We start from the raw sequence: 23,543 nt of genomic DNA, 5'->3' as shown, positions 1-23,543 counted from the left end.
TCAGAAGGCCTCCCCTTCCCCCAAATTTCTCTTTGTGGAGGTTCTTTTGGTTACCTTCTCCCATCTGCTTTTTACAGTTTAATGACAAAAAAAAATGTTTTTGGTATACATTTCCATGATTTTTCCCATAGAGCTATATATTCTATATGTGGTAACTACCACCACAGTCAGGATACCGTTCTGTCACCTCTGAACTGCTCTGTCCTTCATCACTGTGGTTCTGTCTTCTCCACAGTGTCATATAAATGGAATCAACAAGTGCATAGCCTTTTGAGTCTGGCATTTTAAATTTCGCATAATGCATTTAAGATTCTTCCATGTTATTCTAGTCTGCATAGTCGTTTTACTAATACTGTAACAGTCATATTTCATGGTGTAGGTGTACCACAGGTTTAAAAATTTTTTTTATGTTTATTTATTTTTGAGAGAGAAACAGAGAGACAGAGTGAGTGGGGTAGGGCAGAGACAGAGGGAGATATGGAATCCAAAGCAGATTCCAGGCCCTGAGCTGTCAGCACAGAGCCTGATGCAGGACTTGACCCCATGAACCATGAGATCATGACCTGAGCTGAAGTCAAATGCTTAACAAACTGAGCCACCCAGGCGCTCCAGTGTACCACAGTTTGTGCATATCGTTCACTGAACTGAATGATACTTAGAATGTCATTTCCAGTTTTTGGTGATTATGAGTGGAACTGCTATAAGCATTCCCATACATCTGTGTGTGTGTGTGTGTGTGTGTGTGTGTGTGTGTGTGTGTGTGTGAATATAAATATAAATATTCTTTTCTCTTGTGCAGATATGTAGAAGTGAGATTGCTGGGTCCTATGGCAAATGCATACTTAACTTTGTAAGAAACTGCCAAACTGTATTCCATATTAGTTGTATCATTTTACATTCCCTCCCACCAGCAATGTATAAAAGACTGTGTTACGCTACATCCTCACCACTTAATATTGTCAGGTTTGTTTGTTTGTTAACAAGTCATTCCGATAAGTAGGCAGTGAGGTCTTATTGTGGTTTTTATTTCCATTTCTCTAATGACTAATAATATTGAGAATCTCTTCATGTGCTTATTTGCCATGAGGACTCTACTGGGTAAAGTTGTGTCCATCTAAAAACTGGATTAATTTCTGGGGTGCCTGGATGGCTCAGTCGGTTAAGGTCTGACTTCAGCTCAGATCATGATCTCACGGCTTGTAAGTTCGAGCCTCGCATCAAGCTCTGTGCTGAAGCTCAGAGCCTGGAAGCTGCTCTGTGTCTCCCTCCCTCCCTCTCTCTCTCTCTCAAAAATAAGTAAACACTAAAAAATGCATAATTTCTTATTGTTCAGTTTTGAGTGTTCTTTTTTTTTTTTTTAACGCTTATTTATTTTTGAGACAGAGAGAGAGGGAGACACAGAATCCGAAACAGGCTCCAGACTCTGAGCGGTCAGCACAGAGCCAGACGCAGGGCTTGAACTCACGGACTGTGAGATCATGACCTGAGCCGAAGTCGGACGCTTAACCGACCGAGCCACCCAGGCGCCCCAGTTTTGAGTGTTCTTTATGTATTCTAATTACAAGTCTTTTTCAGATATGTGAACTGCAAATATTTTCTCTCAGTCTGTAGCTTGTTTTAAGAACACCTATCCCAGAGCAAATGTTTTATTTTTTTTAATTTAATTTATTTTTTAAATATACATCCAAGTTAGTTATCATATAGTACAACAGTGATTTCAGGAGTAGATTCCTTAATGCCCCTTCCCCGTTAAGCCCATCCCCTCTCCCACAACCCCTCCAGTAACCCTCTGTTTGTTCTCCATATTTATGAGTTTCTTCTGTTTTGTCCCCCTCCTTGTTTTTATATTATTTTTGTTTCCCTTCCCTTACGTTCATCTGTTTTGTATCGTAAAGTCCTCATATGACTGAAGTCATATGATATTTGTCTTTCTCTAATTTCACTTGGCATAATACCCTCCGGTTCCATCCACGTAGTTGCAAATGGCAAGATTTCATTCTTTTTGATTGCCGAGTAATACTCCATTGTGTATATATATATATATATATATATATATATATATATATGCCACATCTTCTTTATCCATTCATCCATCGATGGACATTTGGGCTCTTTCCGTACTTTGGCTATTGTCGATAGCACTGCTATAAACTTTGGGGTGCACGTGCCCTTCTGAAACAGCACACCTGTATCCCTTGGATACATACCTAGTAGTGCAATTGCTGGGTCATAGGGTAGTTCTATTTTTAGTTTTTTGAGGAAACTCCATACTGTTTTCCAGAGTGGCTTCACTAGTTTGCATTCCCACCAGCAATGCAAAAGAGATCCTCTTTCTCCGCATCCTCGCCAACATCTGTTGTTGCCCGAGTTGTTAATGTTAGCCATTCTGATAGGTGTGAGGTGGTATCTCATTGTGGTTTTGATTTGCATTTTTTCATGTGTCAGTTGGCCATCTGGATGCCTTCTTTGGAAAAGTGTCTATTCATGTCTTTTGCCGTTTCTTCACTGGAATATTTGTTTTTTGGGTGTTGAGTTTGATAAGTTCTTTATAGATTTTGGATACTAACCCTTTATCTGATATGTCGTTTGCAAATGTCTTCTCCCATTCTGTCAGTTGCCCTTTAGTTTTGCTGATTGTTTCTTTCATTATGCAGAAGCTTTTCATTTTGATGAGGTCCCAATAGTTTATTTTTGCTTTGGTTTCCTTTGCCTCTGGAGACATGTTGACTAAGAGGTTGCTGAGGCCAAGGTCAAAGAGGTTTAAAGGTTTTAAACTTTGATGAATCTAAATTGATCAATTTTTTTATTTTTATGGATCATGCCTTTGGTGTCAGGTCTGAGAACTTTTGCCCAACCCCAGGTCCTGAAATTTTTCTTCTGTGTTTTCTGCAGATTTTTTTTTTTTATGGTTTTGCATTTTTACATTTAGGTCTGTGATCCATTTGGAGTTTATTCTTGCGTAAAGTGTGAGTTGTACATTGGGATCACTTTTTTGCATATAGATTCCCATTTGTTCCAACATCATTTGTTGAGAAGATGATTCATTTGCCATTGAATTATTTCAGCAGCTTTGACAAAAATCAGTTCATTGCACACATATGTGAGTACTTCTGCCTGCAACACACTATCTTGATTACTATAACTCTCTAGTAAGATTTAAAGTCGGGTAGATTTTAAGATTTTGTTATATTTTTCCAAAATTGTTTTGACTATTCTAGTTTCTTTGCCTTTCCATTAAAATTTTAGGATTAGGGGCACCTGGGTAGCTCAGTCAGTTAAGCATCTAACTCTTGATTTTGGCTCACGGGGAGCTGAGTCCTATGTTAGGCTCTGTGGAACACACTTGGGATTCTCTCTCTCTCTCTCTCTCTCTCTCTCTCTCTCTCTCTCTCTCCTGCTGCCCTTCCCCCACACATGCACTCACGCACTCTCTTTCTCTCAAAAACAAAAAAATAAAACATTAAAAAAATAAAATTTTAGAATTAGCTTGTCTATTTCTTAGAAACAAGAAATCCTATCGGAATTTTTATTGAGATTAAATTAAATCTATTGATCGATTGGGGTGAATTGACATGTTTAACAATATCGAGTCTTCCAATCTATGAACATAATATGTCTGTCCATTTATCTAGATCTTTGATTTGTTTCATCAGCATTTAAAAATTTTCAACATAAATATACTTTGTTAGATTTATACCTAAGTATTTCATTTTTGGAACTCCTTTAAATGGCATTATTCTATTAAATTTTCATTTCCAGTGGTATATTCCTAGGATATGGAAATCTAATGGGTTTTTCCGTGTTGACCTGTTATCCTGTGGCATTGTGAAACTCCCTTATTAGGAAGTTTTTTTTGTAGATTCTCTCGGATTTTTTATATAACTGATTATGTCATCTGTGAATATGGGCAGTTTTATTTCTTCTTTCCAATTTATGTGCCATTGGGTTATTTATTTAGCTTTATTACACTGACTAAAACCTCTAGTACCATGTTGGATAGGGATGTGGACATCCTTGCCTTGTTCTAGAACTTAGGAAGAAAGCATTTGGTTGTTTTTTTTTTTTTAACATTGTGATGCTAGCTATAGGGTTTTTTTGGTAGATGCCATTTGTCAAGTTAAGATTTCCTTTGAGTCATAGTTTGACAGAGTATTATGAATGGGTGTTGAATTTTGTCACATGCTATTTCTGCTTCAATTTCTATGATCCAGTCTGTTAAAAAGGTGGATGACCTTGATTGATTTGCTAATTTTGAAACCAGCCTTCCTGTCCCAGATAATCTTAATTGGTCTTATTTCTGTTTTTATGTATGTTTCTCTATATTCCTCTGTATTTCTGTATTCCACTTGCTAACATTTCGTGAGTATTTTTGTCTGTGTTCATGAGGGATATTGGTGTATAGTAGGGGTCAGCAAACTATGGCCCCTGGGCCACATGCAGCCCACTGCTGGTCGAATCTGGCCACACCTGTTCATTTACATATTTCTGGAGCTGCTTTTTGCCCTACAGTTGCAGAGTTGAGAGGTTGCAACAGAGGCCATATGGGCTTCAAAAAAGAAAACGTTTACGCCCTGGCCCTCTATAGATAACATTTGCTGACCCTGGTTTATAGTTTTCTTATACTGTCTTTGCCTGGTTTTGTTACCAGGGTCATGTTGGCTTCATAAAATAAGTGAAGTGTTCCCTTCTCTTCTGTTTTCTGAAAGAGCTTGTGTAGGATTTGTGTCAGTTCTTGAAATGTTTGGTAGAATTTACCAATGAAATCATGTGAGCCTGGAGATTTCTTTTCTGGAAAGTTTTTTTGTTTTGTTCTGTTTAAAAATATGTTTTTAATGTTTATATATTTTTGAGAGAGAGAGAGAGAGACAGACAGACAGAGTGTGAGCAAGGGGAGGGGCAGAGAGATAGGGAGACACAGGGTCCGAAGCAGGCTCCAGGCTCCAGGCTCCGAGCTGTCAGTTGTCAGCACAGAGCCCGACGTGGGGCTGGGGCCAACAAAACCACTAGATCATGACCCGAGCTGAAGTCAGACACTTAACCGACTGAGCCACCCAGGCGCCTCCCCCTCTTCTGGAAGGTTTTTAACTATGAATTCAATTTCTTTGACAGATACAGAACTATTTAGGTTAGGTTTCTCCTTTGGGCGAATTTTGGTAGTTTGTGGCTTTCAAAAAATTTGGTCTGTAGTCGTCTCTTTTAAATGTAGTCAACTGCTTTTACATGCCCTGAAGATTAGTCCACATTTCTAAACAATTGATCTCCTGTAATGACAGATACTTTTTGCCATTGTTCACCGCAGAGCCAAACAGTCTACTATGATTAACTTCCTTTCTTATGTAAGTAATTCTTCTGTCATCCTGAAATTTTTCCCCCTTTCCCCTCGGTCAAATACATAAGCACAGTGGTTTCCAGAAGCTCTTTCCTATTCCACGTCCTGTCAGGGCTGCTTTCCCTCGGAGCCTGTACTTGCCAGTCCGGCTGACCCTGACTTTGGCTGCCTGCTCTTCGGAGCTGGAGTCTATGTTTTATAGATCATACGTCTTCCTCTGTCTTGGCTCACTCCCTTGTTTTTCTGAACGCATCCTCAGGAAAATGATGTTTTCATGTGTTCTCGTGAGGTGTTCCCAAGTCACTGTCCTCCTGTAGATAGTACCCTTTTTCTACACCGACCCCTTAAAGCAGTCAGCAGTACACATTATGCCCAGGCTGTCCGTGGGGAAAGCCCTCATGTGGGGCCACGGAGCCCTCGTGGGGAGCGAGGCCAGAGGAAGAGGTAAGAGGAGGGCAGCTGGCCCATCCACTGTCCCCTCCTGACCGTGTCAGGGGAGGGAGGTGGAGGAGAGGATTCCAGACTATTCCTTGATCTGTGATGAATGAGGTGGAGAAGGCATGCGTGCCCGGAGTCTAGGCTGAGATGGCTTGTTGGTCGCTTTAGAACTCAGAGTGGAAGGACACTACAATTGACCAGGGCTGTCTGCACAAATCCATGGGTATGGGCTGAAGCGACAGGGACACGTGAAGCATCCAGATCTAAAATAGGGGTACAGGGATTCTCCACTCTGAGAGTTTGCATTGCGCCGCTTGGCTTCTGCAAAAGCCCTACATAAAGACCTGTTTTCACTGTCCAAAAGAAATCGGGGAGGATTTTCGCTTTTATGAAAAAAGGCAAAAAGCAAAAACAGCGGTCCGCGTTGGTTTCGCAGCGAGCTGTTGTAGAGGCTGCGGCAGCCGGAGCAGCGAGGGTGGCGCCACCAAGCTCCTTCCCTGGGAACCACACTCAGCATCTCAGCACCCAGCCTCTAGAGCTTTGAGCCGCGTCCGTGAGCACCGAGCTTCCTCTGGGGAAGCTCAACAAAATTTCCATATAAATTAACGGTAATTGCATCTTCGCTTGAGGCCACTTTGGCTTACAAAGGGTTTCATAGGAACCCTTCACTCTCAGATAGCTGGGGAGTGGAGGGGTGGGGGTGAACAGACCTGTATTTCACAAAACAAATATTTGGTGCCTCCAATGGCCCAGGTGCCAGGATCAAGACAGACAAGGACCCCGCTTTTGGTTTCAAAAGAGCTGCCCTGGAACTGAATTTGGCAGACCCGGTGACAATTTGAACTGGGCTCAGCTGGGCTGTTCTGCTGATCTGCTCCAGATTCAGCCCCTCTGGACTGCCAGCCTCATTCATCTGTGGACGGCTGCCAGGTTAGCCGAGGCGGGCTGGTCTCGGAGGGCCGCACATAGCCTGTCATCCTTCAGCAGGCTAACCTGGCCTTTTCACATGGCGGTAGTGGCCGTGGGCCGAGACTGAGCACGAAGCACAAGACTTCTGGAGACCCTGTTCAAAAATGAACCTGGGATTTGGGGTTGATCCGGGTACGGATCCTGATGCCAGCAGATCAGGATACAACTGCCATTGAAAAGATAGTTTGTTATTTACAGTTCCCAAGAAGATGGCACACATGCCTCATGAGGCCTCAGGAGAGACCAGGCAGAGAGATAGGGCAGGAAACTTCCTGCCTTTATTGGGTTTCTGAGGGAAGGAATGGGTGAGACAGGGTAAGGGGGCTAATCAAGTTGAGATTGGCTAGTTTGACTAATCTTAGCAGGGTTGCCCCTATAGTTGTCTGATGCCTGATCCTGGGGCTATGGAGAGAGGGGGACTGGGGTGGGAGGGGGTGTTACTGTCTCACTAGTGCAAGAGTCAGATAAGGGGGGGAATTGTTCTTGGCTTGGTCGGTTTGCATATCAAAGGTGTGCAGCGGGGGTGTGCAGGGTGTTGAGTTGTTTGCTACCTCTAGGAATTTGCTAGCCCTGAGAGGGGCAGTCTGTCCCGAGTCAGCAGGGCCCCAGATGTCAAAATATCAGATAACAGAAACTACACAACATGGTTCATCTAGATCCAGCCTTGGAACTGGTATATCGCTTCCACTACATTCTCTTGGCCAAAGCAAGTCACAAGCAAGTCACAAGGCCAGCCTAGATCCGAGAGGTGGGAAAAGAGATTTCCATCTTTATGAGAAAAGCGGCACAGTCTCCTTGCAAATGATGTAGATGGCTGGGGGGCGGGGAGGGGGGGGAAGGGGTTTGGATTGTGGCTGTTTCTGCATACTTTCCATCATAGTGACCCAGAGATTTACTCTGCACAGTCACTTATCTTTAGACACACGTGTGCAGTCAGAGTGAGGAGGCGTGACAGAGAGGCCTTCCTGGCATCTTGGGCTTTCTCCAGAGATCCCCTCCTTCCCCTGGCACCTTCAGGAACGGGACTCAAGTCCTGTCAAGGACACCCCTGATTACAGAGAGGAATGGTGGCCTCTTTGCTCTCTTAGGGTCGTTTCTGGCCCCAGCTTTGGGAGGTGGGTATTGACAGTGTGAACGGTGACAGCTGAGGTGTGGCCTGCTAGGGAAGGGCAGTGTGACAGGGCAGCACAGTGCCTTCTTGGGGCAGCCTGGAGTCTTTCAGTTGGGAACCAATGCCCTGCCAGGCCTGCTCACACTAGAGGATCAATCCTGCTTGACACCACACTTGATTCCAGGTGGACCAAACCGTCTTGGTCTGTGAAGCTGCTGGCCTCACCATCGGGCCACCAGCCCTCCCTCCATGCCTGCCCAGGCGTGCTTCCCAGCCAGCGGTCCGTGCTCCACGTGTCCCGGGATGAATGTCTGTCTCCTCTTGACAGAAGCCTGATGGTGCTGGTCACTCCCTTGATCCAGAGGGACAACAGTGGGGCTGCTGGGCCGCCGCCAGGCTTCTCGGGACTTGTGCAGCCCTGGGGCCCTGGGAGAACATCAGGGCAGACTCTCTGGGTGGGTAGAACTTTCTACGTCCTTTCAAACCCTCCACCAGAGTCTTTCATGCTTCTTGGTAACTGCCCAGGACCTAAAATTAGTCCATCACGTGCATTTTCATGAAAGAAAAAAAAAGTGCCTATACTTTGACAGGACTCAAATCTACCCATTTCAGTAAGTAGACCCTGTACCTCAAGGAAGCAATCATTTATTTTCCCCGCATATAAGAAAACGTGTGCCCCCGTGGCAGTCTGGGTACCAGAATCTCCCTAGGGAGGCAGCTAAATGGAAAGAAAGGCCCAAGGAACTCATTCTGGTGATGGATTTCCAAGTAACATCGAGATACGACAATTGTTCGTGTCTGAGAACTGGAGGGCCGGGGAGAGGTTGGTGGCAACTCAAGGCACCCAGAAGTTCCCCCAAGCTGCTCGTTAGCCCCACTGTTGCCCTCTGGTTTGGCCAATGACTCAGACATTTCTCTTTATGCTAGAGATTATAGTGACCCTAGACCCTCCACAGAAGGGGAGGGCACACTGCAAGCCCAAAAGGAGCCCTTTCCTCTACTCCCCTGGGCTGTGTTTCCTAACTCTGCAGGAGGGGCTGGGGTCAGAGAACATGACGTACAACTGGGTGCACTGCCCAGGAAGCTGAGAGAGTCGATGCTTCCAGCTTACTTGAAGAAAGGGAAAGCACCACAGAGTTCCAAGGTAGGGAGGGGTGTCCGTAGTGTCAGAGGCAAAAAGAAACAAAGAAAAGCTGCTTCCAGAGAAGCATCAGACACCAGTCAGTCATTTACACTGTAGTGAGAAAACATACACACAAGTTAGCATCAGCTGAACGTGTCAGTATCACCTCAGGGGCTCCTGTGATTTAGGCCTTTTGTCTGATTGCATGATTCAAGATTTTACCCTTTTAGAAGTTACCCTTACTAACCGGTAAGATAATGTGCTCATTCAACAACTTTGTCCTGAGTGCCAGTCCTGCTGGAGGTCAGTCACTCTTCTGGGCCTGAGGAGGCAGCATGACCCAAGGCAGTTTAGCAAGTGGAAAAGACTCATAGCACCTGGTCCATGTCTTGGCTCCCACCCTTCCTCTTCCTGGATGAACACCCTAGGGAAAGGTCTTGCCTCTGATGACTCAGTTGCCTCCCATGAACAAGTGAGGATAACAGACATATATGTCTCACAGGATTGTCGTAAGGAGAAAATGAATGGGATTCAAAGAACAGTTTCATAATAAGTGCTCAGTTTGTCGTAGGGGAGGGGAAGCTGAGCCAGACACAGGCCCTGCTGTCAGGTAGCATACCAAGCAGGAAGAGAAAAACAAGAGAAACATGAGAAGTATCAGAAGGCAGGTAACTGGAATGGGGTACTGTTTTGAAGGGAGGCCAGGAGGCTACTGTACCCTTAGTAGGCAGGTACTCTCAGATAACGGAGCTTCTAAGTGAAAGTGGAAATACAGAGCCTGACTTCTGAGGACCAGGGGCAGAATTTCTGGACAGAAGAAACAGCCCGTGCAAAGGCCCTGAGATGGAAACAAGCTTGCTGAGGTGTGTGGAGAAACACAGATGAGGTCCAAACACCGGAGTTCAGCAGACAGAGGAAGGCACTCGATCTGGGCACAGTTGGCAGTGGCTGAACTTGATCACACAGGGCTCTGTAGGCAGAATAATGACCCCCCCAAACATGTCTATATTCTTATTCCCAGAACCTGTGAATCTGACCTTGATTTTAGCTCAGTGAGACCCATGTCAGACTTCTGACCTCCAGAACTGTAAGATAATAAATTTATATTGGTTTAAGCTGCCAAGTTTATGTTTTTTTGTAGCAGCAATAGGAATCAAATACACCCAGCTCCACGGTAAGGGAGCTGGCCTTATTCCCATGTGTAGGGAGCCATTGTTGGGGGTTAGGCGAGTATGTGATGCGGTCTGGCCTCTGACCTCTGTCTTTGGAAAGCATGGATCATAGGGAAGGTGAGGACATGGGAAGAGCAGGTAGGACACACTTGTGGTGGTCCGGAGAGGATCATTCCAGTCTTGCTATTGCCTGCCCACCCAGAAACACTTGGGCTTGTTGACTAGTGAGGGTAGGAAGAACTGGAAGCATTAGCCTTCACAGCCATCCAGGCTAATTGTTACTCTAAGAATAACGAATCCCAAGACCCCGAATCTCCCACCATGCCCAAGCTCAAAGCAGCCATTTTATCTGTCCCGTTAGCTTTGCCCATGCTGCCTGTGGGGACCAGGCTTTTTGTCCGCTCCATCCTCTCTCTTCCCCCTCTTCAAAGGAGTCAACCACAGGAGACTTGGTTTTCTGGTAAAACCCAGATGTTGATTTGCATGAGTCACATAACTCTGGGGTCCTGTGTGAACATGAGTACACATGTATACCACATACTGAAGCAACCAACAACCAGCAAGAACCTTCCTGAAGGGTCTATGTATGTGGCAGGGGGACAGCCAGGGGAACTGAGAGGGGCCACCAGCAGACAGGGGGACTTCTCTGAGACCCTCATTCTCGTTCTCGTAGGCTGAAGAAAGAGACAGAACCTACTTTCTGAGTGGATGGGCTAGACACAGTGTGGTGCATAAGGTAGCCACGCCATCCTCCGACTGGGTGTCCCATAGCCTCAGTTTCCCTAGCTGTAAAATGGAGATAATGGTGCCCACCTAATAGGGCTGCATGGAGGACTGACTGAGATAAAGATGGCTGTGTTTTTTGGGGGGCGCCTGGGTGGCTCAGTCGGTGAAGCGGCCGACTTCGGCTCAGGTCATAATCTCGCGGTCCATGAGTTCGAGCCCTGCGTCTGGCTCTGTGCTGACAGCTCAGAGCCTGGAGCCTGTTTCAGATTCTGTGTCTCCCTCTCTCTGACCCTCCCCCATTCATGCTCTGTCTCTCTCTGTCTCAAAAGTAAATAAACGTTAAAAAAACAAACAAACAAACAAGATGGCTGTGTTTTCTACAGCAGTGCCTGATGTGAAGTAGGGTACTTGGTAAATATCTGTGGAATCCTGAATGAATGAATGAATGAATGAATGAATGAATGAAAAGAAACACTATATTAAATTTTGCATAACATGCCCCATTTCTGAGGCTCTGAGGTCCTCCGGTTGTGGAGAGAGGTGAGGGGAAGGCCTGACTGTCAGGTGGGCTCCAGCAGGAGACTGTGGCTGGTTGTGTGGCACGGCTCTGTGTGTGTGTGTGCATGTGTGAGTGAGCTGAGCTCTCCACTGGGCTGGGCGTCATGTTTGCTAAAGATAATGCCGGTGCCGGTAAGGCACAAGCAGGTCTACAGGTGGTGTGGCAACTAGACAAAAGTTACCTGGGCAGCAAGCAGTTATTAGCAGGCAGGTGAAAGAATAAGGCAGGTTTGGGTGATGAGATGAATACGATTGTCCTGGCCTCACACTTCATTCCTTCACCCCTCATTCATTAATTCCTTTGTTGATTCATCTAGTTTGAGCTCAGAGCCTCTGCTCAGTGAGGAGGATACCCAGCTGTCCATAACTGGTTTTCTGCTCTCAAGCATGCAAAGCAGCCAGGGGAGTGGTGGGCTGAGAGGGTGTCCATAAGGGGGCTGTCAAGGCCGGCAGGGGCTGTGTTAAAACGAGAGGAGTCAGGAGGCAGATGGAGGCAGGGCTCTTGGTGGCTCTCCATGGACCCCTCTCTAAAGTAGACCCAGTCATCCTGTTAAATCAGGATCTGGAGAAGGCATGCTGGGGTTTAAATCCTGGATGTGTCACCGTGGCCAAGCGACCACTTGGCTTCCTCACCTATAAAGTGGGCATAATAATGTGCCCACAGCCTGGCGTTGTCGTGAGCATTTAACGAGTTACTTGTGTAAAGTGTGGTGACGGTGCTGGCTCTGGATTCCCTCTGTTGTCATCGCTTCTGTGGTCATTTTAAAAACTATACAAGGGGCGCCTGGGTGGCGCAGTCGGTTGGGCGTCCGACTTCAGCCAGGTCACGATCTCGCGGTCCGGGAGTTTGAGCCCCGCGTCAGGCTCTGGGCTGATGGCTCAGAGCCTGGAGCCTGCTTCCGATTCTGTGTCTCCCTCTCTCTCTGCCCCTCCCCCGTTCATGCTCTGTCTCTCTCTGTCCCAAAAATAAATAAACGTTGAAAAAAAAAATTAAAAAAAAAAAACTATACAAGATGGGGGATTGGAGTGTAAATATAGAATTATGGACAGCCAGCATAAGCCCCCAAATGCCCTGAGCACCCAGGGGTCCGGAGCTCCAAAAGGAGTCTCAGCTGGAAGACTGTGGTGGCTAATTTTACGTGTCCACTTGGCTAGACCAAAACCCCCAAATATTTGATCGAACGCTTAGGATCTAGATGTTGCTGTGAAGGTAGTTTTTAGATGCGATTAGCATCAAACCAGGAGACTTTAAGTAAAACAGATGCCTTTCATGATGTGGGTGGGCCCCCATCAAAAGACCAAGAGCCACCAAGATGGAAGGAATTCTGTCTCTAAACTGCCTTTGGATTCACGCTACATCAACTGTTCCCTGGGTCTTCAGCCTGCCACGTGCTTTGCAGATTTTGACTTCTCAGCCCCCACAACTGCATGAGCCAGTTTCTTAAAATAAATCTTCCTCTCATCCTCTGTCTCTCTCAATAGGTTGTGTGCATACACAGTGTGCATTCTGTTGGTTCTGTTTCTCTAGAGAAGCCTGACAAGGGCCTTGGCCAACCCCCCAAGCAAAATTCACTCACTTCTCTCAGAAGCATCCACTTTCTCTCCTCTTCTGGGGTGCTGGGTAGAGGTCACTGAGATGAGGGAAGGCGAAGGAGTTATAACCCGCCTCTGACTTGCTCTAAAATTAAAATAACTTCTGGAGAACAAAACATGCACAAATCCGACATGACTCAGAGGCGGAGGGCTTCAAGCCTTGGCTAGCAGGCACACATTTGGCAAGTGTGCTCTGTCCTTTCATAGACCTAATGGCATCAAAACATCTGTGTTCCCATTAACAAAATGCTGACGTGACACATAGCTGTGGCTTAGAAGAAACCAGCTCAAGAGACGGCCGCTCTGAGGTCTGAGGGGTCATCCGTGGCCACCTGAAGGGGTCTCAGGGTTCTACTGTCAGCGAGGTGGCTCTTGGGGATTGTCACTGTCTCAAGACTGTCACCGTAAGAAAGGCCATTGAGCCAGGTCATGTGAGAACAAAAGCCTCAAAGACCACCCTCCCCCCCCAACCACGCACACCCCTGGAACTGCATCCATGCCCTTAGGTGCCTTGAGAGCAGGCTCTGGGTCTCGAATTTCATTTATAAATTGAACCCAAACGGCCAGAAGGCATGGATGTAGTGGTAGAGGTCAGGTCTTCTGGGTTCTGGCATAGTGATGGGGTGAGCTGGGGTGGGGGATGCATATAGCCTTTGTCTTTGTCCACACCTGGCCCAGCAGGTAGGGTGTTGTATAAAATGGCGCTGGAAGCCCACCTCTACTGGGGCACTGGTTAGTTTCAGAGAAAGGGAGTGTTGTAAGCTCTGATGAATGTCCATTAGATCCTCCAGAATAAATATTATGAGAGAATGGGTTGGGAAGAAGGTGGGCAAGATTTCCCCGGGGGGTAGCAGGGAGGGTGGAATATGGTTTGATGGCTGCATTACTTCCAAGAACCCTCGGACCAGAGCCCCCACCCTCCTGGCTCTCAGCACTGGCCTGTGTGTTCCAGAACCATCTATGCCACCTCCACCCCAGCTTGGGAACAGCCAGGCGGGGTGACTTCTGTTGCTACTTCTTTCACTGGCTCATGTCTTTCCCTGCAAATACTGCCATTGGCATGGAGTGGCATGAAGTGCCCACCCATTTGAAGAGTTTGAACACGGACACCATAAATCCTGGTCTTTTCTCCTCAAAGATGGAAGAGTTTCTCTGCATGTCTTTTCTTGGTACCATTTCAAAGAAATTATTAACTCAAAGAAATGGAAACTATTTTTCGTTATTTATTGTCAACGGCATAAGCCAGGCATGGAGCCAAGCTTTCAAAGGGATGGAAACTTAAACCATTTGAGGGGATCTCCTCAAGAAAAATATTAACAATGGGGCACCTGGGTGGCTTAGTCGGTTGAGCGTCCGACTTCAGCTCAGGTCATGATCTTGAGGTTCATGAGTTCGAGCTCCACATCGGGCTCACTGCCGTCAGCACAGAGCCCACTTAGGATCCTCTGTTCCCCTCTCTGTGCTCCTCCTCTGCTTACTCTCTCTCTCTATCAAAAATAAATAACATCAAAAAATTTAAAATAAAGAAAAACATTAAAAATGAGGGCCCCTTGAGGGCTCTGGAAGAGACCTTTGAAAGTGGGGGCCCCAACGTGGTGACTTCCTCAGCCACTGGGGTATGCCCTCCCTTCCCTGTGTGGAGCCCTCTCCTTGCCAGCCCCATCTGGATTTGACCTTTGCCCGGTCATGGTTTTGGTGAGCCTTCCCACCTGAGTGGGAGGAGGGCTATAAAAAGGCATGTGGAGCCTGTGGTTGTTTTTTGCAGTTGGGGTCTGAGACCTTGAGATGGGAAGGGTCTGCCCAAAGCCAGGCTTTGCTGTGCCAGTGCCAGGCTGCCATGCAGGTGGCGGACTCCTGAGGGTTTGGCCTCTTTCCTGTCCCCCGGCCCCGGAGGCCCTCACAGCCCCCTTGGCCCGACCTTGCCAAGGGCTACATTTGCAAAGAGGAAAGGACTTGTTTCCATGCTTCCGCCCCTCTCAGCCCAGAGCAGGAGATGGCAGTGGGTGTGGGGGGGAAGCTGGCTGACAAGTGGAGCCCCTTCCCCAGACTGAAGACAGCACTGGGATCAGAAGTGAAATCGAGGGCCAGGGTCCCTTGATGATAACTGTGCTTTCTGACGTCCACGCAATGCCACAAGCCAGTGCCAAGAAGAGGGAGCTGATACAGAACCTGCATCCTGTGGTCCAGCCTGTGCAAGATGACCCTGGTATATGTGTGCATGTGCGTCTAATCCAAGTTCAAAACAGACAGAAAGTCAACAGTGGTTGTCTCTGATCATGGGACTTGCTTATTCTTTGTTTTGATGTGTTTTCAGTATTTTGAATTGTTTTGCAGGAAGTATGCTTTCTATGATCATGCAAAATGATAAATCATTCTCTCTCGGTTTGGAAAGGGAAAACACTTAGCTCTTCAGCCCCCCTCCTGTGTTCTTTTGTTCCCATAATGCAGACCTCCTGAGCCCTTGACTTGGTCTGTAAAGATTCCAGCCTCATCGCCCAGCCCTACAGATGAACCCAGTCATGCCTGTGCCAAAGTCCCACTCCAGGCAACAGATTTGAGGGTGGCTCTCAAGGGATCCATTTCTAGCACTTTGGGATCAAGGAAATCCCCTGTTAGTAGCAACTGCCATACAGACCCATCAAACCTCATGTCAAAAGACAGTCATTCTGTCTGTTCCCTGGCATCCTGGCCCCTACCCGGCCTGCTGGCTTGCCAAGAGCACAAGATCTTTCTTTTCTTTCTTTCTTTCTTTCTTTCTTTCTTTCTTTCTTTCTTTTTTTTTTTTTTTTTAGTATTAGGGACTTTATTTTATTTTATTTTATTATTTTTTTATTTTTAGTATTAGGGACTTTATTTTTAATATAGTATTTAATATAATAAATAATATTTTTTAATATTGGGCTTTATTTTTTATTATTTTTATTTATTATTTTATTTTTAATATTAGGGACTTTATTTTTTTACTCTCTCTCTCTCTCTCTATATATATATATATTTCACTATATATATATTTCTGTATATTATGTATTATTATTATATATTATATTATATATATAGTGAAATAATCACCACAGTAAGTTTAGTAAACATCACCTTCCAGAGCTACAAGTTGTTTTTCTCTTGTGATGAGAACTTTGAACACCTCCTCTCTTAGCCACTTTCAAATATACAGTACTGTTCACCGTAGTCATTATGCTGTACCTCACATCCCCAGAACTTATTTATCTTATAACTGGAAGTTTGTACCTTTTGACCCCCCCTTCATGCATTTCTTCTGCTCCCCCCCAACCCTTCAACTCAAGCAACCACCAATCTGTTTGGTGTTTTAGATCTCACATATAAGTGACTTCATGTAGTATTTGTCTTTCTCTGTCTGACTTATTTCACTTAGCATAATGTCCTCAAGGTATATCCATATTGTCTCAAATAGCAAAATTTTCTTCTTTTTTATGGCTGAGTAATATTCCACTGTGTGTGTGTGTGTGTGTGTGTGTGTGTGTGTGTACACACACACATATATATGTATATATATGTGTGTGTGTGTGTGTGTATATATATATATACACACACACACCACATTTTTAAATCTTTTCCCCCATCAGTGGGCACTGAGTTTGCTTCCATATGTTGGCTAGAGTGAATAAATGGTACAACAAACATGGGGCTGCAGATGTCTTTCTGAGAGAGTGATCTTGTTTCCTTTGGATACAGTGGATATAGAATTGCTGGATCATATGGTAGTTCCATTTTTAATTTTTTGAGGAACCTCCATACTCTCTTCCACAGTGCCTGCACCAATTTACATTCCTGCCAACAGTGCACAAGTAAGCAGTCCCTTTTCTCCACTACCTTGCCAACACTTGTTATTTCTTATCCTTTTGATCCTAGCCATCCGGAGAGGTGTGAGGTGATCTCACTGTGGTATTGATTTGCATTTCCTTGATGATAAATGATATTGAGCATCTTTTCTTGTACCTGTTGGCCATCTGGATATCTTCTTTAAAAAAAAAATTCTCCGTTCAGAGGCATCTGGGTGGCTCAGTCGGTTAAGTGTCCAACTCTAGATTTGGGCTCAGGTCATGATCTCAAGGTTTGTGAGTTCAGGCCCTGCATCAGGCTCTGTGCTGACAGTGCAGAGCCTGCTTGGGATTCTCTCACCCTCTCTCCCTGCCCCTCTGCCATGCGTGTGTGTGTGCCCTGTCTCTCTCTCAAAATAAATAAACTTTAAAAAAAAGAAAAAGAAAAATGTCTATTCAGTTCCTCTGCCCATTTTTAATTAGATAGGGTTTTTTTGCTATTGAATTATATGAGTTCTTTATATATTTTGGATACTAACACCTAATCAGATATATGATTTGCAAATATTTTCTCCCACTCTCTATGTTGCCTTTTCATCTTGTTGATGGTTTTCTTTGCTGTGCTGGAGCTTTTTTAGTTTGCTGTAGCTCCATTTGTTTATCTTTGCTTTTGTTGCCTTTGCTTTTGGTGTTAAAGCCCAAAAAAATCCTTGCCAAGATCAATGCCAGGGAGCTTACCCTCTATGTTATCTTTTAGGAGTTTTATGGTTTTAGGTCTTAAGTTCAAGCCTTTAACCCAGTTTGAGTTAGTTTTTGTGTGTGGTGTAAGGTAGGGATCCAGTTTCATCCTTTTGCATGTGGCAGTCCAGTTTTCCCAGCACCATTTATTGAAGAGACTGTCCCTTCCCCGTTGTGTGTTCTTACCTCCTTTGTCATAAATTAATTGGCCATGAGGTGCCTGGGTGGCTCAGTCGGTTAAGCATCCGACTTCAGCTCAGGTCATGAGCTCACGGTTTGTGAGTTTGAGCCCCACGTCCGGCTCTGTGCTGACAGCTCGGAGCCTGGAGCCTGCTTCAGATTCTGTGTCTCCCTCTCTCTTTGCCTCTCCCCTGCTCATGCTCTGTCTCTCTCTGTCTCAAAAATAAATAAAAACATTAAAAAAAATTTTTTTAATAAAGAAATAAATTAATTGGCCATAAGCACATGGGTTTATTTCTGGGCTCACAGAGTTCCTTGTTACACCAAATTGTTCTGTTGGCATCACCCCGGTGAGGATGGAGGCAGGGATGGGCCAGGGCTCTGAGATCTTCCCTCAGCAAGTCCACCTGAAACCCTTCCATCGGCCTCCCCTCCTGGGATGAGGTCTTTTTGTGCTTGGTCTTGAAGGTTTTTCCATTGTGACTGGTGAGGTGAGAACTTAGGAGGTTGGTGCCTATTGTCCACTGTGTGGGTGTTGGGAAGGGCTCCGGAAAGTGCACTAGAAGCAGAGGACAGCTGTGCCTGGACCCAGGAGCCAGTTAGACACACTTGGCTGCCCAGCGGCCGAGTGGAACCCGGGCCTTTTTTCCTCCACCTGCTCTGTTCTCCTTTCTCTACTTCTAGGAGCCCCATGGCACCAACCCAGGCCCCTGGCAGAGGCCGTGGCACTGATCTCCTCTTCCCCACTTCAGAATGTAGCCTTTCTGTGTCCCCTGGGGCAGCTGTGGCCCAGTGAGCCCTCTCCAGATGTCAGGGCCCTGGCCACCTTGTACAAGAGGGAGGCAGCTGCTCACCGGGCTCATTGTGGTCAGGGATGTTTCTTCCACTCTGGCCCTGCTTCCTGTCCCCACTGCCTGTGCTCCCTGACCTGAAACTTGCACAGGAGCCAGAACTCCACTCCTGTGGGTTATGTTGCTCAGGTCATAGCAACATAGCAGCATATCAGCTGCTAGTGCAAATTAATCGATAAGATCATTCACCACAGAGGGATGTGTGAAGAACAAATGAGACAGGGCGTAAGACACTCCACTGGGGCACGTGCAGCCGAGGGTTTGGGGTCTGGGGTGGTAGCTCTGGGATGGATGTCATCCGTGTTCCCATTTTGGCCTTACCACTCCTAAGCTGCATGATTCAGGGACCGCTGCTTGAGTTTCAGCCCATATATTTTCATCTGTGAAATAGAGACCATCCCAGGCCTTCACGGGCATGCTACCAGCCAGCAGTACTCTTTGAAGCAGAAATGGCCTTGTCAACTGTGACGAACTTCACAAGTGTAACACATAAGTCATGAAGCCATCTTTTTTTTTTAATTAAAAAAATTTTTTTTTACATTTATTCATTTTTGAGAGATAGAGTGTGAGCGGGCAGGGGCAGAGAGAGAGACAGACAGACAGACAGAATCAGAATCTGAGCTGTCAGCACAGAGCCCGACACTGGGCTTGAACTCACGAACCGTGAGATCATGACCTGAGCCAAAGTCAGGCGCCCAACCGACTGAGCCACCCAGGCACCCCAGTCAGGAAGCCATCTATAAAAGCAGCTTCTAATCACATCTTGGCCTTTTGGCTAAGATCCAGTGTATAAGCAGCTTCTTTTTTTCTTTAAGGGAGGAGAAGTGGGTGTGGGAAACCCAGTCTGGGTAGGATGGTGTGTGGTGCTGGGCGGGTAGGGGATTGCAGGTCACTCGCTGCCCCGGTGCCCCAGAGCCTGCGTGGGAATCACTACAATGGGGGAGAAGGGAGGAAAACAAACAAAACCTCTCTTCCCAGCAATTGCATTTGGGGCTAGGCCCAGTCAGGCCCCAGTTAGGGTGGAGACCAAGGAGCCCCCATGGGTTAACGAGTTCCAGGGGCAACTGGGGATTCAGCTTTGTCAAAAGCATCCATTGAAGCGGGCCAGTGAGTCATCTGTTTGGTGAAATCCCCAAGGTGCCTTGGCCTGGCAGCCGCCCTGGGAGAACGGCAGCGGCTCTGTTTCCACCGTGGTGGCAGCACGCCATTGGCAAGGCTGGAAGCCACCCGGGCTGCGGAGGCCACATGACTCCCAGCCGCCCTGCGCCCTTTGAGAAAATTACGTAAAATTGTAAAACCAGTACTCACTGTAGAAAAGAATTAGGTATAAAAGATAAAATTAAAAATGATCCATAAGCCTATCCCGAGAGATAACTCTCACTGTCTTCTTGCTGTTCTCCTTTGTTCCGTGCGGGTAATGTGAGTCAGGTTAGATAAGGCCAGGCTGAGGGAACGCACAGACCCCATGGGACTCCCCCCAAGGCCAAGGTCCTACTGTAAAGAAGGTCCCTTCTTTACTCCTTTTCATGTTCTGGCTCTAAAGGGCAATTGAGACTGGAAACCTTGAGGTTTCTATCACTAAGTGTGATGCTGGGTTAGATAGTCTTTATCATGATAAGCACATGCCACCTTTTTCTGTTTTTTAAGCTTTTTAGGATTTTAAAAAGTTGTTTACTTTTGAGAGAGAGAGAGCACGAGTGGAGGAGGGTCAGAGAGAGAGGGAGACAGAGGATCTGAAACGGGCTCTCCGCTGTCAGAGCAGAGCCCAATGTGGGGCTCAAACTCACAAACTGTGAGATCATGACCTGAGCGGAAATCAAAAGCCAGACGTTTAACCAACTGAGCCACCCAGGCGCCCCTGTTTTGTAAGCTTTTTAAAATCCATTATAACTGGACTTTGACTTTCATCGAATGCTTCTTTAACTCTACTGAATTTCTTTTTTATTTGCCTTGTTACATTTTTTAAAGTACAGGAACCATCGAGCATCCCTGGTTTGACTGGTTTATGTTTTATCATCCATCTGTTTTTAAAATTGTTCAAGAGAGAAAGAAAGAAAAAGTTCATGAAGCCCAGATTTCAGAGCATTAATTCAGAGTGAAGAATTAGGAAGTACTTTTGAAGTAAGACTACTGATCATAAGGCACTTAGGTTTGCTGTTCAACCTCCCAATCATTTGGAATCATCAGTTCTGCCCTTTGCTCTGAAAAGCAGGAGTTTTGTTTTTCTTGAGAAGCGATCTGGCGCTAGGATATGTGTGCTCAGGACCTTTGTCTGGTGACCTAACTCAGCACCAGATGTCGGGACGCCTTGGGAGGCCACTCTCCCATTGTGCTTAGCGAGCCACTAGGGCATTTGGGGCCCAGGGGTCTGGGTGGCTTCTGGAAGCTGAGAGCGAGCTCATGGCACTGAAGCAGCCATGGTGGTGGTGGTGGTCGTGACTTTTTCTCTCCCCAGAACTGTCTCAACAAACAGCAGCTCCTCACGGCCATCCGCCAGCTGCAGCAGGTGCTGAAGGGCCAGGAGACGCGCTTCGCCGAGGGCATCCGCAACATGAAGAACCGGCTGGCTGCACTGCAGAACTCTGTGAACAGAGTGGGCCCAGACACCCCCCCAGGTGGGTCCCCACATCTGCACCACTAGGGTCACACGCAACACTCGGGCCCTTCACCTGTGGGTTCTGTCCCCATCCCCACCTGCCCACGCCTCACCCTGTCCCGAAGTGGATTCCGGGCCTTTCCCTACCTCGCCTCCTGCTGGGGGCCCGTTTTAAAACCCTGGTTGGGGGGTGCCTGCGTGGCTCAGTCAGTTGAGCATCCAACTCTTGGTTTTGGCTGTGGTCATGATCTCAAGCCCCACATCGGGCTCTGCACGGATGGCTCGGAGCCTACTTGGGATTCTGTCTGTCTCTCTCTACCCCTCCCCTGCCCATGCTCTCTCTCTCTCAAAATAAATAAATAAACGTTGAAAAAAATAATAAATTTAAAAATAAAATAAGATACTGGTTGGTTGGTAGGAGCGTATGGTGAGTGTGTTAAAAAAAGCATCTGCTGGCTCTCCTCTCCCCCATCTGAAGGTCACCCATTTCCCCTTTTCATTTGAGGCTTACTAACGCTCTCGTCTACATAGTATCTTCACAGAATTGTCAAAAGACACCACTCTTAGAGCGTGAGCTGCTTTTCCCTTCCCTGTCCCCACCCAGGAAGACTCCATTTGGTTCCATTTTTAAAAAAAATTTTTATCGGCTATTTTCTTCCAGCAGTTTTAAGTTTACAGCAAAACTGAATGGGAAGCACAGAGAGCTCCCTCCCTGAACATACACCCTCCCCGAACACACACACCACCTCCCCTCCACAACGTCCCACACCAGTGTGGCATGCCTGCTAGTCCCCCAACCAACATTGGCTTCAGTTTCTCAGGCATGACGTTAGTCCTCTGACCTGAGTCCTCCATTAGTGGGAGGGGGTGCTGCTGAGGGCAAGTCCCGTTTGGTGAGGGTTACGGTGGACCCTCCGAGGGTAGGACTCTGACAGACACTGGGCGTTTTCCAGGTTGTCCCAGTAACAGCTCTCACTGTGGGGCCATTGGATGGGTGACTGGATTTCCTCTGGCCTCTCCTCAGGGTGACGGGAGTCAGGGGACCAGTCACCATGTTTGTTCTACGTCATGAGCCTATGGAATATCTGCTGTCATTGACTCATGTCAGACAATTTATCAAGGGCCTCCTTTGTTGTGTGAGACGAAGTTTCCTGTGGAAGGCGTTGGATTCCCTACCTCTTCAGAGATTACAGCAGCAAATCCAGAGTCTCCCCAGCACTGAGTTGCTGCTGTTCTCCTCGGCCCCACCGGTACAGAGTTAGACCTACCTGCCAAACTCCTCACACTCTCCAAGGCACTGTGAGGCCCAGCCTTCAGTGGGGCTCCCCACAGCCAGACTCTGAGAGGCAGGCTATCCTTCCTTTGTGCTACAGATGAGGAAACTGAGGCCAATAGGAGTAAGTTAGCAGTAATAGGTACCAGATGTGATTTTTTTTTTTCCTGCTAGCTGCACAACTACACGGCTCCTTTCTGCTTTCATAGGATCACAGCTCCCATGGTCCTTGGGAGTTTCCAAGAAGAACCTGCAAGAGATAATTCATAAGACTGCCCTGCCTATATTAGAGGCTTCTGTCCACTAGAGTAGATAGAGAGGTCTATTGTTAAATTATTGATCTTCTTATTGCCGGATTCCAGGTCTTTCTTCCTTGAACCAGACAAAATTTTTCTTATTAAGTGGCCAATTCGCTCTTTGTAAGATTTTTTTTTAAGTTTACTTATTTATTTTTGAGAAAGAGAGAGTGCAGGGGAGGGGCAGAGAGAGAGGAAGACAGAATCCCAAGCCAGCTCTGCACGATCAGGACAGAGCCCGACGTGGGGCTTGAACTCACGGAACTGTGAGATCATGACCTGAGCTGAAATCAAGAGTCAGATGCTTAGCCAACTGAGCCACAAAGTGCTCCTGCCAATTCTCCTTTTAAATATTGCCACAGTGCATTCTGTCTCTCCCATGCGTTGGACATGGAAGCAGGCAGTTGTCAGGATCCCCACTGCGGGTTAGGGGTTAGGAAGCTGAGCCTGGGCCTGGAGCCTGCAGGTAGTAGGGAAGTTACCTTTTACTTTTTTTTTTTTTTTTTACTTAAAAAATATATTTATTTATTTGGGGGGGTGGAGGAAGGGCAGAGAGAGAGAGAGAGAGAGAGAGAGAGAGAGAGAGAAAATCCCAAGCAGGCTCTACACTCTCAGCACAGAGCCCCATGTGAGGCTCAAACTCACAAACCATGAGATCATGACCTGAGACCAAATCAAGAGTCGGACACATAACCAACTGAGCCAACCAGGTGCCCTGTCTTTTACTTTTTTTTTTCCCCCTAAGGGCATTTGCTAGGAGTCAGGAAGAATGATTTCTAGGCCTGGAGACTTC

At 46.5% G+C, this 23,543-nt stretch overlaps 1 protein-coding gene across 1 annotated transcript in view; it reads left to right on the top strand.

Annotated features, from left to right (window-relative positions):
• Positions 1 to 23,543, top strand: part of FBLN7 (fibulin 7) — a 50,020-nt gene that overhangs the window by 3,702 nt on the left and 22,775 nt on the right. The window contains exon 2 of the mRNA XM_047854604.1: positions 21,041 to 21,200. Coding sequence (XP_047710560.1) covers positions 21,041 to 21,200 — 160 coding nt within the window. The remainder of the gene's footprint in view (positions 1 to 21,040; positions 21,201 to 23,543) is intronic.

The sequence above is a fragment of the Prionailurus viverrinus genome, chromosome A3, assembly GCF_022837055.1.
Source record: "Prionailurus viverrinus isolate Anna chromosome A3, UM_Priviv_1.0, whole genome shotgun sequence".
In the NCBI taxonomy this organism is placed as follows: Eukaryota; Metazoa; Chordata; class Mammalia; order Carnivora; family Felidae; genus Prionailurus; species Prionailurus viverrinus.
Note: the sequence above shows the minus strand (reverse complement) of the source record. Positions and strands in the feature narration are given on the sequence as shown.